The sequence below is a fragment of the Tachypleus tridentatus genome, chromosome 3, assembly GCF_004210375.1.
Source record: "Tachypleus tridentatus isolate NWPU-2018 chromosome 3, ASM421037v1, whole genome shotgun sequence".
Classification (NCBI taxonomy): domain Eukaryota; kingdom Metazoa; phylum Arthropoda; class Merostomata; order Xiphosura; family Limulidae; genus Tachypleus; species Tachypleus tridentatus.
This window is the reverse complement of record NC_134827.1, coordinates 91,617,527-91,634,997: the sequence shown is the minus strand read 5'-3', so window position 1 is coordinate 91,634,997 and position 17,471 is coordinate 91,617,527. Positions and strand designations below refer to the sequence as shown.

Below are 17,471 nucleotides of genomic sequence, written 5' to 3'. Positions count from 1 at the left end.
ACAATAAATCAAGAAGTAAAGTACATGATCATCTCTTCTTGCTACAACCTTTGTACTCGGTTGTTTCTGGACATATGTTGCTAAGTATTTTAAAATTTCACATGGAGTATAGCAAACATAATTTATTTTTAGGTTTTATATATACAGTTGAATAATTAAAAATCATGAACTACAGTGATACCACAGAATTCCATTATAATTTATTATGATGCATACTAAGATTTATTTAGATTTTATATAATACAAAACTTTAAGCACATTAAAGACACAGCCTACCTCATTCAAATCTTGGATCAAAAGAAGTGTGAAAGATTTTTAAAGATTAAAATGGCAGGGAAAACCAATTGAGGGACATTCTAAGCTATTGATTGGTTATTCACGTCACATATTGAAGTAAGTGTATATAAGGGACCATTTTAAAAAAAGGAAAGATGAACTGGGTCACTATTTTTCAGTACACACCATATCTCAGCTAAAGAAAGAGATATGAGGTTCTTGGTTTATATTTTAGCTTTTCAGTATTAGTAATTAGTTTCTTATTTGTATAGATTATAAAATTAGTATTTTGATATCACAAACATCTTATTTTAAATGGTGCTGCATTCAACGTACCTCATAACTCAGAAAAATCTATATTTAGATGTGTTCTTCTCATTATTACTTTTAAATCAATAAATTAACTTTAATATAATATTAAAGTTTGAATTATTTAAAATTTGATTCCAGACTTAGACAAATTCATAAAATAGTAGTTCAATAAAATTTTGTTGAAAATCAACAAATGAGATGACATGGCCTTTGACCTATTGTGAAAGAGTTGATTAAATTTTGAATGAATTGTGGTGAATTGCACAGAAGTGAATAAAGGTATGCTGTGTGCAAAAGTATTATTTGATCTGTAATTTAGAAATAGTATTCATCTATGCAAATCAAATAGCTGTTGCTTTGCATATCTAAGATTTTTGCAATGTCAGAAACCTTGAACATAACCCTAAGAACTAAATTCATGTTAACATGACTATTAGCCTATGATGGGATCATCCTTGGACTAGCTCCTTACCAGTGGGGGAGAGAGCATCATATATGTGCTGTATATCTCATTAGCACTGATACTAACAATGGAAAATTTTTATTTTAGCAACTTTTTTCATGCTTTTTGAAAAATTATTTTAACTTTGTGTTACTATTTTATTCATAGCGTAGCTATGTGTCCTTCTGAGGTAAACTTGTACAAATCTGGTTTCCATCTTGCCTTCTGTTTTCTTCTGTTGTGTTCCTTTAACTTTTTTGCTTCTTTGTACTATATCAGGATTTAGCTTGTTAGCAGTCACTTCTGATCACTTTTTTTTGTTTTGTTTCTTTACCATATTTCTTCTCCACAGTTTTATGGATTATATCCTTGTTACTAATCTACATTCTTCACTTTCTTTGGGCTGTTTGTCTTGGATCCTGGAGGTTAGTTGTTTCAGTAGTTGGTACTTTTGCTGTATTCATTTCTTGTATCTTTATTGTTGGTATGTTATGTAGCTTTGTTTTTGACAACAACCAAACCTGCAGACAAAACCTTTAAAATCAGTGCTGTAGACTACTGAGTTACTGAGATGTTTTGTTTGTCTTTTCCTTCTCCACCTCATCTCTGGTAGGACAGCAGGCTCACTTCTTTATATGTTTAAAGTGTGGAGCCTATTACTCAGACTGTTGTCTCCTTGTTTTCATAAGTGAGAGTATTTGTTTCTTGTTTGAGAGTCTCTTACTTTCTTGTTCTTTGTTCTTGGAGGATTTTATATATATGTATTATTTTCAGTGGATTGGCTGATCAGTGTAGTGTATCTAGAGATCAAATATATTTTCATTTGTTTTCATATGGGTTTCTGTACCTTTAAGGATCATAACACAGGTAGGATGTTATGTAGCTTTTGACAACACCAATCCTACAAACAAAATGTTTTATAAAATCAATGCCCTGCTGTTAAGGTGGAGGTGTGGTTCTGGACATGTCCTTGAGATGTAGTCTGCTCAACAGACTTGCCATTTTTAACTGTTTCCACACTCTGGTTTTCATATAATAATTCATTTGGATACATCTGTCTTATTTCTAACATCCACTTAAGGAGATCCATTTACTCTCAAGATGCCTGTTTTCCTTGCTCTGTATTCTTTTAAGTCCACAATTACCAAGTTCTCATGTTGAGCTGTGATGTCTCATGGGATTAGATTCTAGTAGCAAATTAATTATTTAACAGGGTTCTTTTCATTTGCTGTTGTGTAGTAGGTGTTCTAATTTGGGAGTCTATCACTGCCTTTCTCACTCTCCTAATGTTGACCTCAAGCTCCATATTCTACAACTCAGTAAATTTTTTGAGTCTGGATTGGTTGTATCTCATTTTTGTACACCTCTTTTTTTTCTTTCTGTCTATTTGGTTCTACTTGTTTTTGGCTTCTTGTTTATTGTATCATTCTTCTCTTAACTTTTTGACAGTGGATAGATGCATTGTACCTACTATATAACTTCTAAAGTAACCATGAGATTAGTCATACTAACTTAAGTATGGTTAACATCACAACATGTCTAAATTACAAGGTCATTGTATAAAGATGTTTTTCAGATAAGTATGTTAAAGATTTGCTCTAAATTTTTGCTTTTGGAATGTTGACTAAAGTGTAAAGTGATTTTTATTTTAAGATTAAAAATATTTTGTCTGAAAATTGTCTTATTTGTATAATCTCTAAAACCTGTTACAGAAATATGAAATATCTTTATCATGAAAATTGTATATTTCATCAGTTATTTTCTCTACCCTAACTATATGGCATCAACTGATTTGAGACTTCATAGTCATCATAAGACAAAGTAGGAAGTAAATCTAATATATTTTTTCTCTCTAGAATGACTGCAAAATGTAACAGGAAATCAGTTGTGTATAACAATTAGCTTGTAAAAATGTACATCTATTTATATTGATTAATTTCTTTATTCACTTTTCAAATGTGTGTAACTAAACTTGTGTGCTATATAAGTTCTAAATCAAGGTTTCATGCAGCTTACAGCATATAATAGCATAAAAATTAGTCCATGAAATACAAATCTTAATATTCTCTGTCTTACACTACTGTATCAGTCTGTAAAGTACTGACATGTCATTAACACACACACACACACACACACACACAGTGATATTATATATTATGTATTTACAAATGAATTCTTAAATTTCAGTTTACTCTTCCATATTTTAAGGGAAAAAGAAGTATTGATCTCTAATACTTATGATCTTAAGTTTTTGTACTTGTGTCATAATTGTTAAAATTCATTCAATTTTACATGTTGGGTAAAAAAACAATTTATTTTTTGTAGATTTTTATGCATGCATTTTGTTATACCTAAATATTATATGTTAATATATCAATACCACAAAATTCAGTGTAATTTAACAGGCTCACTTTCTAAGCTGTATTTGGGTTTCAAATACCTTATTTCTGATTGGAATATCACCTTGATTATGATACTTTAAACTTTCCAGCAGTTAGAATGGCTTTTCCTGCATAAATACTTTAGGAAGAATTACATGATTCAAAATGAGTGCTTTTGATTGGTTGAAAAAATGTATTTAAGTAGGTGTAGGTAAACACATTTTCAAAAGTTTAAGTGATGGGTGGATCTAGTGTTATGGGTTTGCTAATTATAGTGTAGAAAGAAATTTAAAAAGTTGGAGGTTCCTATTTTGTATTTTAGCTTGGAAGTATTGGTAATTTGAGCTTCTAATTTATTACAAAAAATAAGTACATTGTATTATTGGCAAAATAAAATGTAATGAGCAAAAACAAGACTATGTACCACAATACAAAACAATGTTTAGCAGTTGTTTTTAAATATTTAATTTTGAATTAAGAACTTTAATGTCAAACTTACTGATATGCATTAATAAAGTAGATTAATAAAATTTAGTTTTTGTGTTGTGTATTGGAATATATATAGAACACATTTTAATGCTAGAAATAAATGATTTTATGACACCAGATTGTTTTATTTACACATAATATTTCACTTTGCTTCTTATGGAGCATTCCACTAAAATACAAACTGATATGGGCAGTAGAAGGTTTCAGATAGTTTAAAGTTATTTAGTTGAAGGTATATTAATCAAAAACTACATTCTGTGGAGTGTGGGAGGTGAGAGATTTTCATGATTATATATTTTTTTATACATATGGTACCAGTGAGATAGTCATGGCTTTCATTGCATCCCATATTTAAATGTTCTTTTGTTTTCACTGTATGAAGTTGATATTCTTCTGTTATGAAAAATCACTAATTATTGTTACTTTATGGAGTTGATGGAATTTATTTTATGCACAGTATTTATACTGTTAGAATTTTAGTAACTGTTATGAAAGAACAATTGTTTTGATTATGCTTATTACAAGTCTATAGTTTTAACTTTTTTTTACTTATTTTATTTTAAGAAGTTTTACTTTTTATTGTATATGGAGGCTTATGAATGTCTTAGTAATGTTTTGATATTTTTTTCTCTGTATAAAAGCACAGTTTGATACCTTAAGTTGTCCTGATCTTTTATGTGTCCTTATTTCCAGAAAAACATTTTTCCCCTTACTACTTTAAAAGTTATGTATAAAGCATCTCAGGTTGACTTTCTGACCTTGTCAGTGTATTTGATTTTTTTCTTTTAAATATACCATGTACTTTGGCTGTAGCATGCATTGAAATCATTGTCTGTTTTTCTTTCTAAATTTAAATTTTAGGTAACTAGAATAAAAGTATTAATCAAGTATTGGTAAAAAAACAAACGTGGATAAGAAGTTGTAAGTTTTCGAGTACCTAATAATAAGTAATAAAACTACTTTTATAAGCAAATGTTTTTGCTAATGTTGATACTGATACAAGTTACTAGGTTTTCTGTTTTTTTATGGTTTGAAGATGCTTCATGATCTGTATAAAGTATTATTTCCAAACGTGATTTTACTGACAACACCCTAAATCATGTATTTTGATTTATTTAATGCTCCTGCTGCCAAATGCAATATTTCTTGTTCTTAATTATTCTTCATTTGGTGAAACTGTTGTGACACCTCAAACAATGTGCCTTAATACACTAGTATGTTGCAACATAGTTTGTAAACCACTGGTGTTAGGTAATATGACAGTACTATAGCTAAGTGAAACCCCTTGAAAATTGGCCAGAAAGACTACAGGCTTTTACAGCTATGTGGCCAGGAAGTGGGTAATATTTACCATTTAACTTCTAGAAATTTAAACAATAATAAAACTAAAAGAAATAAGTCTCCAGATTGTAATACATTAGAAATTTCCATAGAGCTAGTTTAATCAATGCTTTAATGATCATACATTAAAGCATTTTTCAACTTAATTACAGGTATAAATGGAAACAAACGGAGTCGACCAAATGACATGCCTTCAGCAACTGTTCCTTTCCAAAGTGAGTAGCTGGTATACACTGGATTGGCAACTGATTCTAGAACTCTTAATGGTTTCATTACCATGTTTAGCTATAAATCTGGAAATAGTACCTCTTGTTATCCCTTTGTCTTGGCATGAGGTAGCCCAAGTGCTAACATCATACCCTGTGATCAGTACCAGTTATAAGGCAAAACCACTCATGCAGCAGCATGATTGTGTGTGTGTGTGTGTGTGCATAAGTATTCAATAAATCACTGTGATGGTATTTGTGTGAAAATGTCCTCCAATAAGTATTTTAGTAAAACATAATTTATTGTAATTATCTATCTGTTACTGAGTTGAATTAACTATTTAGAGTGGCATTAAAGTCACCTTTTAATATTTAATAAGTTTCATGATACAAACTTGATAACCAGTTTATTGGTTATTGGTTTACAGTTAAATATCTTTTGCTGTTAAGTTAAGACTATTTACTTGAATATAAAGTGTATTGGCTGTTTCAACTCAGCTTGATCTAATTATAGCAGTTTTTTGACTAGTTAGTTGAGTGCAAAAAGAAATAGTTTCATCAGGTAAAACATGTTAATGTATGTTACATTGTAAAACTACTGTTGAAGGTCTGTCCATGAATGTTATAATTTATTTCTTAGTTTGTAGAAATATGACTTCATGAGTGCTGTTTATCATTTATCAATAAAGATATTGCCTCAAAACAATTATCTTGTGTAATAATTGGGTTAGAGTTATGGTTTCTGTGGATTGGATTCATACAGAAAGGAGATGTGAACATTTAGAACAACAGACATCAGTCAATTTTGCTAATACCTGTGTTTTAACAAACAGTGAATCTATATCGGAACGTTCAATTATTGAATTATCTTGTTAGGTACTAATAGTTTTTGGTTTCAAAGTAGAAAAATGATTTAGGTCAAAGTTAAAGTTGTTTTCTGAGACATGCTGATAAATATAATGGACTTTTTGATGCTTAGTATTCATTCATTCACTAAATTTCAGTTTGAATAAAGGCAGTCAGATTACATCATTAAATTGGTAGAATTTAGGCTTATGTTCAAGGCTCAAAATAAGTAATAACAAGCTAGCAAAGAGCCAATGAATTCTAGTATTTTAGCTTTTAGGGGCACTGTTCTTGCCAATTGGTAATCCTGGAATGTCTTTGAATAATTTTAACTGTTGTTAACAAGAGTGGAAGTTTTTTTTAAAAATAGATTTAAAATAACTGCTAATCTTTTGTGGTAGCTTGTTCTTGATCATTCTTGTGTCTTTCAGCAGCATTCCAAAAATTTAAAACATATAGCAAAATGAACTTATTAAAGCACTGTAGAGTTGACAGGCCAGAATTTAAAATATTTATTTTCTGATAAAGCAATACATTTTGTACAACTGCCACATAATCTTTTTTTAACTTGCATTTTTTTGCAGTTATTTATTCACTCTTACATGTCAGTCGTATATGTTTATAACCAACAAAAAAAACATTTTGTGAACTATTTGGCTATGAAATGTTTTTGATATAAGGTGCCTTTTCACAAATTTCTTTTTTAGTGAAGACCAGAGTTGGTTTTAAGATAAGCAGAGATTCTTAACCTTTCAAAAAAGCCAGATAAATGGTAGAGGTTTTGGAGCAACTTATTTTACTGTTTGTGTTTTAGAATGTTTTTAGAATGCATATTTGAAAGCTACCTTAGTTACTCTTTTACTGGTAACTTGGTCATAAAAGCTCAGTCTTAAAATATCAGCAAGTAATAGTGCACATGTCATGAACTTCACAGAATTACATTCAGTTTTAATAAAACTGTATATAATTAAACTTGGTATTGAAACAGTTTGTTGTTCAGGTTTTAATGTGACAAAAGTTTTAATTTTTATAATTGTAAAATAGTATACATAAACTATTGAGCTTTACTTATTGCATTGTTTGACACTTCAGTCTAAACTACTCATCTCTATATTTTCTGGTAACCTTATTTGTTCTTGTAACTTGCATGATCTGGAAGCATGTTCATCTGAGTTTGTTTTTTAATACATTGGCATGTCCATATTCTCTACAGATGTTTTTATATATATCACATGCTCACTGGCCCCTCTGCCTTATCAGTATGGATTCTAGCTTCAGTATGAACAGAGGTATCTATGTTTTAGATGTTTTCTTAAACTGAAAATATATTTCCAGTAATACTTACCTTCTCACACTCTTGTCCTTTCTTCACACTAAAAACTAATTTTAAAGACTGCAGGTTAAATTAGTAAAATATTTCAAAGTGCTGTTAAGTGGGGTATAATAGACTGGAGAAAGTGAAAGTTAATCAGTGCATAGACATGGAAAGAAAGAAATACATTGTTAGTTAAATAATAGCTGTAGTGTAAGTGTATATGTTATTGGAAAAGACCTGATTTAAAAGTATATTAAGTCATACATTTATTTTCCTCATTACTCTTGTTTTTTACTAGTTTTATATCATCTTTATACTTTTTGGGTTTTCCATCCATCTGATTGGAAGTTTGTTTCTTCTGTAGTAACTGCATTCTCTCTATTCTATTAGAATACTTCATTTGTGGGGCTCACAAATTTACTAGAAATTTTACATCTGTATATCACATATCTGTTTATGATACTATTGTGTTTGGTTTTGGTTTGTATCCTCTAGTCTTCTGCAAGATTACCTTGGGTATTTGTACATAATTAACATAATTGTTTCTACACCTTTTACAAAAACAGTACTGGGTTTAGTGTTTTTTTTTACATCAGGCTTGTGCTTGCTGTCTATATTGGTAACACATTGTACTCTCTCTTGTTGGAAGCCCAATTCCAGAGTACTGTGCTGATGACAGTGGTCCATGCACACTCCAGCATCTTTCCTTGTGTATGTTCTCTCCCTTCTCCCTGTTATTGCAGTGGAGCATGGGAGATACCTTATTTCCTTCATGCCAAGCTACTAGAAATGTTGAAGGGAAGAGTTTCATCTCTAAGTAGAGATTTTCATTAATTAAGAGACTGGATGAGATATGTAGAAGGGGTGCTACTTAGAAGTGTGTAACATAGGACACACTATTACATTATCTCCCAAACTATTCTTAGTGGGTTTGCCCATCTATGTGGGAATTTAATTTGGTACATATTTTCTTGTGATGGAAAGGTGTACAACTTGATACTACACGTTCTAATGTTCTGCCCACTTTAGTGACATGTCACCAGCACTAGATTTTCCTAATACCCTTTACTTACCTATCTCATTAAAAAAACATACACAATTGAACAAGTATTATTTTCAGTTTGAGAAGGATGCAGTCTCTTTACAAATGCTATATCCCATAGGCTTTTTCTTTTTATTGCTACTTCAGAAAGAAGCTCATCATTGTAGTTGGTCAGAGCTGTTCCCCTTCACCATCTTCAATTTGAAGTTTTAACTCTTAGTGATATAGAGAGGTAAGCAAAATTACTGTAATTAACATTTTTTTTTATCTGAAGATGTATAAAAGTATTATATAAGGGAATCTCTGTATCACCTTTTGCCCTTCCTCCTCACTTCTAATGCATTTTGTTTGCCTCATCAAGAATGAGCTTGTGATCATATTCTAGTGTTCACAGGTATTACTGTGTTGGTGAAGCGTTATACAGGGTATTCGTGTTGAAATGAAAAACTATGAAGTCTTGTATATTTTTACTAAATGATGCAAAGAGAGGAACTTTCACACAGCTTATCAGTATGATTTTCATTTCGTGTATGGTACATATCATTTAGGTACATTAGGTTATGTTAAGAGCTGACATAAAATGCATGCCCTGTTTGTAGCGTGGAACACAATAATAAGTTGCAACAATACTCAGCGTCTTTCTACACATTTCTAACACCTCTAGGATTACAGTATCAAGGTAGGAGCAATCACTGGACTAGTGGGGAGGAGCCTTATCCTGTTGGAATATGGAGTTCAGTTGCCAGTTCTCTACCTTCGGTATTGCAAACAGTTGAAGCATGCCTAAGTGCATGGGACATGTCACATAAGAATAGGTTGACAAACCAGTTTGCCGTAAGGCCAGACCATATATTAACTCTTGGACTGTCTCTCTTGACCTCTTGGATAATTTAGATTTTCTGTTCCCTAGATGTGGAAATTCTTTTGGGTAATGCATCCACATATGTGAAAAGTTTCTTTGTTGGAGAACATGACCCACTTCAGTTACTCACACTATTTTAGAACATTGCCATTCTTTTCCGATATCTTCATTCATGTGCTTAGGGCTCTTCACATTTGTGGTTCCTTACTAAACATTGTACATAATTAAGCTATCTATAAAATGCATTTAATTACATGGTGTGGTATAATTGTGCAAGTTTCAACATTCTGAAATTTATTCAGTAAAAAGTTGTTTCACTGTGGACACCTTGTAACATTGATTATGTAATAGGCTGTCACAATACACATAGACAGATATAGTGCAGGAAATTGCACAGCAGAAAGATAAGTGAAGAAATGGTACAAGTGCTTAATTTTATTGAGATGTATTGTGCAACCAGTTTAGGTCAGAGAATACATCATTACATATGTAGACTTGCATTCAAAACTTCTCTGAATATATGTCAGTAAGTTTGGCATAAAAGTGTAGATTATATTTAATATATTAGGATTATACATTAATTTTGTAGTTTAAGAGTAAATATTAAAAAAATAAATGATTTTTGTGTTTTGTCGTGTGGTATGTTGAAAGCAGCTTTGATTCAAATTGTAGTTACAGGCTAGATTATACAAAATAACCCTCCTACCTTTTCTGTTTTTGGGATTTTTTTAATGTGGTGAATCAAACAAAGTGGCTCCTTTCATTTTTGAAAACATGCTTACATGTTCCCACTTTGCTCTGTGATGTGTGTTTAAACAATCAAAAGCTCAGAATGCTCCTAATTTGTTTTCTCAGCCTTTGGAAAGCATTTATGTAGAAGACCTTCCTTTTTGTGGTGGAATAAAAGAGGAGATGTAAGAGGTAAATTGGATCCCAAGATTTATATATTAGATCCAAATGCAGCTTGGGTACCGAGCCTGATAAATTTTAGTGGAATTCTGTGGTATTGATATAAAACCTTAAAAAAAAAAAAAAAAATTGTTTCATATTTTCTACATGAGAAATTTGACAAATCAAATTATGGCAAGCAATGCAAACCTTGTAATTAGAAGAGATTATTTTTGGTGTTTTTTTTATTTAGTGTTCTGTAAGTTAAGAAAAACAACTGCAGTTTAAGAATTTGTGTAAATAGTAATAATTACACATATTGTGTTACCAAGATATGAGTTTTATTACAAAATACTGGTTCACTGAAGCAAAGCCAAGATACAGGTTACATTGTAAAGGCCAAATTTATAGGAAAAATGTACATGTATATGCAGAGATTTTTGGGATTTAAGTTTAGACTAAACATTTGTGGTTTCTTGTTACAGTCAGTAGTCATCATTGAATGAAAAAGTAATTCATCTCTATAAATTTTTTGGTGATCATGAGGTTGGACAGGTTGATCAAACATGTACAGTGGAAATTATCAGATAAAATGTTTAATAATTATTTGGAGGTTTGTAGAAGGCTGTAAAGTTTTTGAGTGAAATTTCATAATTATTTTAATATTAAAATCAAAATTACTTTGCATTTCAGTATTTAACATTCAAAAAGAAAAATGCACCAGCAAATTGTAACTTAAAAGAATCGTAAACATAAGTAAAATCTTATTTTGTTTACAGAAGCCTTAATGTTCACTTATTATTTGCAAAATTTGTGAAAGATGCATGTTTAAAAAGTAAGATTATGGAAATTATAATAAGCACAAAATGGTTTTGATGGTGGTCCCTGGGACTGATTCCATTGTCAGTTAAATAACAAAAACTGGAGGAATATTAGCAACTAGTATGCATAAAATTATCATATAAACAAGTTAATTAACCCTTATATTATTTCTATATTATTCAGGATATTTCTCTTAAATTCATTGGTGTTTCATAGCAGTCATAAAAAAATGTATTGGGACAATTTGTTTTCATTACTGCTGGATGGCTCCCTAGTGACACAGCAGTATGTCTGTGGACTTGCATTGTTAAAAACCAGGTTTTGATACCTGTGATGGACAGAACACTATAGCCCACTCTGTACTGTCGTGCTTAATTCTAAATAAACAACCAACCAAACAAACAAACTGCTGAATATAGATTGGTTGTCCACTACTTCATAATACATTTATATTGGTGGGATATAAAGGTCAGTGCTGCAGAGATATTAACTTGTTCAATACTAATATTTTGTTGCATAATTTGAGCTTTTAAATTCATTCTGCTTATGTTTTTCTGTAGAACTGAATCTAGAGTTCTGAATTCAAAGCACCAAAATTGAATGTTATCACTTTAACAATTTGCACTCTTCTTTTATCACTATGAACAATGTATATTGATCTGAAATTCATTTAAAATAAATTATGTAGCACTTTCTAATATCTGGTTATGTTGTTCCATAAATTTTGACTGTGTGTTGCGTACATGTAACATAAACAAATTTTTTCAACTGTGTTTGGAGCATTGCATTAAAATTAGATAAGATTTTTGTCTTCAATTCATCTATTTCACAAGATGTTGCATTATGTTTGGCAGTTGGTACAAAATGTGGAAAGAAAAGTGTGGCATTACAGAATTATAGAGGGTGATTTCAACCATACAGTGCACAATCCATGTCTTACAAAGCAAACCAGTACCACATATTGGTAGAAAATTTTACACTATCTTTCATAGCATAAGCAAGTGTGTGTGTGGTATGAGGTGAGCAGCACCTTTATTACTGATTAATGATTGTGCTGTATTGTAAAACAGAAAAAAGGAATTGAGAGAGTAAAGAAATAGTCTTGTAAAATGTAACAAGTCTTTGAAATGGACCAGTGGATCATTGAACTCTTTGCACATATCAAATTTAACAAAAAGTATCAGGATATTCACTTGTCATTTACTTCCAAGATAGGCTTATGTATGTATAAAAGATACAAAATATTTTTTTTGATATGTGTGTGTGTGTATATGTATATATATAATGTGTTTTATTAGATCTAGGACTTCTGACTTAAAAACCTGGAAGATGGTAAATTAGAAATTTTCAGAGGCTGGAAAATCATGGAATGTAGCATTATCCTTTAACTATTCTGAAAAAATGTACATACAAGGAAAACCCCTTATGTTTGATTGCATTAGTTTATTTTTTAGGAAAGTACTGATTATAATTTACTTAATGCCATTAAAATAATTTCCAACCACAGTTTATTTTTTATATTACTGCTTTTAGGAAATTTTTGCAACAGTGCCCATTTCATTAACTTTTTGAGCCAACTAAGTAGTAACTGTTAAGGTAGTGCAAGAACGAATTGTTTAAATTTAAGGATTGCTTGACATTTACAAAATTAAAATTCATAAATCAGACAGCTGTTTATAAGTAATTTGGAACTGATGATTTAAAATTTGCTTCAGGGAATAATTATCTCTGTTTAAACTCAAAGCTTCACTATAGAATGGTGCTTCCAAAACTTCAGTCATTTGCATACCATCTTCATTTTTTTTGCCATGTCTGCATATTATCTGTATTATTATTTCTTTTGCTTAGTATCTTTCTTTAAATTGACTCATTTTTGTATTTGAGTAAATTTATTTAAGAAGGAAAATTTGTAAAACTAGGATGAATGGAAAACCATTATCACTTACCATAATCTTCATCAAACACTAATGAACAAGCATGATGAGGAGAAACCCACTTGAAGTACAAATGTATTCTCAAGATAGCTGGTATGGGTATTAAAACTTATTAAAATAGAGAACAACATTTCAACCATCTTAGGACATCTTTGGGTTAACAAGGAGAGTCTCCAAACTCTTTGTTAACCTGAAGATGACCTAAATATGTGAAAAATACTGTACTTTATATTAAAGATTTAATGCTCATACTTAGCTGTCTTCAGAATGCCACTGTATATTGTTCTTGGAATGTCATTGCACATTCTCTCTGGATAATAGCAAGCCAAGAATGGACCAGATGAAATACGGGGACATTGAATAATAGCCATTGTTTATTTGTTGGCAGATAATGTTATAACTGCATTAGAATTAATTTTTTCTTAGAATTTTTATCTGACAAAAATTAAATATGACTATTAAAATAAGTTGTCCACATACCACCTCAAAACATCTTGTGTACTACACTTTGGTAAACACTGATACCAGCAGTTGGCCAACTAAAGATATACTATAGCAAACTACATCTTAAGCATTATAGGCTCTTAAACTTGATTCTTGGTTTTTGACTTTTGATCAAAATTAAACCATCGGTTGTTTGAGTTGTTGCTAATTATCTAGTAGATTATATGTAATATTTGATGATTTTGCCAAAAAAAAAAAAGTGTGTAATCTTAGTTTTCTTGTATTTATTGAATTCATTACTTAAACTGGTGTATTTTGTTATTGGTGCCAATTCCAAAAGTATCATAATTTCTTCTCTATTTATCATTAACATTTATTTAAAATTCTTCACTATTTTTTGGTTAACTTGGTGATTTGTTATGGAAGTTTTACTGTATATGCTCATTGTATCACTGAAAGTGATTTGGTATTTAAGGAATTTTTCTCACTTTAAACATTTGCACAACTTGGTGTAGGGATGCAGTTATTAAAGGTTTGATTTTTCAGGCATGAAAATGTGAAATAATTATTCCTGTGTTAAGATGTACATAAATGTCAACATGTATATTGCAAATAACTTGTTATATGTAAAAGTAGATTTTCAGAAAATACCAAGAGGTTAATTGGGCTAATATGTGTATTTTCAGTTGCTTTTGGAAAGACAAGATATTCTCTTTAATATGCTGCATATTTCATTATGTGGTATATGATTTTGTGATTACTTAGTTATAGCTTTGCTTTTTATCAGGGGTTGAGGAAAGTAAGTTGTTTGTAGGTAAGATGTTTTTATTGACTTGTCATGAAATTAAATTTTTCTTAGTATGTTTTAAATAAGAGAGCTTTCAAAAGTATCATGTTAGTGATGTGAATAAAGTTGAAATGGACAGCAACTGTTTAGTTCCAAAGTAAAACTTGACATCACTGTCTTGGAGGATTAATCTACAAAAGTAATATAAGTGAAGAGAACAATGCTAAACAAAGAATCAGATTTGGAAATAATCAGTTAATGACCATACTATTGGTCAAATTATCACTTTAAACCAATTAAATCAAATGGAATCACGTGCTAATCATGCCACATGCACTTCAGTCCTTCTGGATGCTGTATAAATTTTGCTATGGGTAAACTCTTGAGGTTTTAGAGTTACATTGAAAATTTAAACTTTCTTATCACTACATATGAATAAATGTTGCATAAAAAATAATCCATATTTTATAAGATAATATAATGACATACTGAATCTTCCATATAAAAATTGACATTTATTCTTTTGGTATGTTCCTTACTCTGTTTTATTTACCACCACTTTAAAAACTATGAAATTTAATGTGAATTGCTCATAATGTTATCATTACTCAGGCAAAGCATAATTATAAAAAGATTGGAAAAGCCTTCAATCTTTAGTGATGAGGAAGAAAATAGAAAATCATAGTCATCTTGTCATGCCCACCTGTCACCTTCTCTTTCCAAACTTGCCAGTAGTTCTCTGTGAAATTTATTACTATATTATTTATGACCAATTGAAAGCTAATGTTTTAATCTCAAAATGATCTATTAACTTTTCTGTGCAGAGAATTGTCTATATTACTAGCAGTTCAAACTTTTATGTGAAATGCATCAGTGAGCTCAGCTGAATTTTTAATGGTCATTATTGCATAGCTCTTGACCCAGAAAAAAATTGTTTTTGTTTAATAGTTGTGGAACAATACTTTTTGCATATTATTGCTGTGTTCTTTGGTGCATTAATTAATTAATAATAATTGAATGCAGTGCTACCATTATTATTAAAAAGTAGGGTTAAATATTGCCCAGGTAAGTATTTTGTTTTTCTTATTCTTTATTTATTATTATAAAAGTGACTCAAAAATAAGTATAAAAATAGGAATATGTAATTAGATCAGGTGAAATAATCATACAATTTTTCATGGGGGTACACATTTTAAGTAGTTTGTGCTTTGTGTAATGTGAGCTACATCTTTGAGAAGCGATTTAAAACTTGTGCATATACAAGACATAATTCAAAGGGCATTAAAACAATGTTTGAGTATAAACAGGTGTATACTGTTATGATTTTGATTATCAAAGATGATAAACACACAATTTCATATCACAGTTTGAAGTCATTCTGGAAAAAATGGTAAGATTTATTTTTAATTTTTGTTTTCGCACTTACCAACCTAACTGAGTTAGGATTGCAGAAATAATAGGTGAAACGTGTTTTATTGAGGGGAGGGGAATAGTGAAACAAAATTTGAAATTTTTCAGATGGAGAAAGATATTTTTAATGTTACAAAAATCAATTTGTATTTGGAATTGTTCAACATTTCGACATCATATATTCATAAAGGAGTTTAGTATATAAAGCTCATTAAAATTTGATATCTTTTATCTCCAAATGATTTAATTACTGAAAGCTTGTAAAATTTTGGAAGATACACAAAACATATTAGAAGGGGTTCTATAGAAATTAGAAATACCAATTTTGGGTTGCAGACATGGTCCTTTCAATAAAACATCCTGTAACAGAAGAGATAATCCAGTGGAGAAACTATTGTATAAAGATCAAAGATAGAAGTCTTTGAAGAATGTTTTTAGATAAACTGTTTTTTGTAAACTAGTTCACCAGGACTTTCTCTTCAAGTGTTATTTCGAACAGGACAGTTGATTCTCATATCAGCTTTGTTTATAACAATTAAAACTGTCACCATCATGTACAGAAGAATATTTATAATGTGTTTTATGTTTCAAAAGTGACATTTGTTAGTGATTTAAACCATGCCAGTTTATCTTGTGATATTTTCTATTTGTTGGTAAGTTTTTCTTACTTTATAGTATTTTAGGCCTGGTATGATATTCTTCACAGGTGGAATCAACAAGTTAAATACCAGATGTTTTGCTGCAGGTTTGGCTGAATTGGCACATCGAGAATATCAAGCTGGTGACTACGAAAATGCTGAAAGACATTGTATGCAATTATGGAGGCAAGATCCTACTAATACTGGAGTATTACTTCTCTTGAGTTCAATACACTTCCAGTGTCGAAGACTCGATAAGTAAGGTTCTACTGTTACCTCTTTTTTTGGTATATCTTTGTTATAGTTCCTTAGTGGTATCCAAATGCACTTTCACAGCTTTAAATTGATGTAAAACTTAAGTTTTAGTTTCAGTGTATTTAAAATGAGCTGTTTACTCTACCTATTGTTTAGCAGATAATTTTTTTTAAGAAATAATTTTCTGTTACAAAAGTGAAAAAGCTTTTTACTGGTGTAATTGATGCTTAAACGTGATTATAGTTGTTTTTAGTCACCTCGAGTTTAGGAATAAACTTTTTCCATCATTTATTTTTGTATTGTAAATTTGGTAATCAGCAACTGCACTGCCTCATATCATCGCTAATGTTGCGCTTCATCACTGCCACTGACTCCACACATCTTGTGAGTCTGGTTTAGATGTTTGTTATTGAGTGTGTATTGTTTTGCATGCACCTGCAAACATGTTCTTATTGTGCAACTTTGAAGTGTTTAAATATAAATTTTTTTAATCATGTAATATGGATAAGTGGATAATTTGAAAACTAAATAATCCAGATGATGGTGAACACTCAGAAAATAAAGACAACTTAATTGATTCTGGTATTATTGCTGAAAAGAGAATGTTGCATGACTGGAAAAACATGAAATGAGAATTTAATGAAAGTTGGTAGCTATTTCAGTGACTGAAATAATAAGTCAGTGTGTCTTTTGTGTAACAAAGTTTTTAGAAATAATAAATTATACAACTTTAACACTCCTACGAAAAGACGTTTCTAGTCCTGATTTCTCCAAGCCTGTT

The 17,471-nt window shown here is 30.4% G+C and overlaps 1 protein-coding gene across 26 annotated transcripts in view; it reads left to right on the top strand.

Moving 5' to 3' along the window:
- Nucleotides 1-17,471, top strand: part of sxc (O-linked N-acetylglucosamine (GlcNAc) transferase sxc) — a 100,822-nt gene that overhangs the window by 11,576 nt on the left and 71,775 nt on the right. For 8 of the 26 annotated variants that reach the window (XM_076495647.1, XM_076495648.1, XM_076495651.1 and 5 more), the window contains exon 3: nucleotides 16,543-16,693. In XM_076495647.1, coding sequence (XP_076351762.1) covers nucleotides 16,543-16,693 — 151 coding nt within the window. Of the gene's footprint in view, nucleotides 1-5,393; nucleotides 5,457-16,472; nucleotides 16,694-17,471 lie in introns of all 26 variants that reach the window. The other 18 variants (XM_076495641.1, XM_076495637.1, XM_076495643.1 and 15 more) reach the window with 5 other exon arrangements.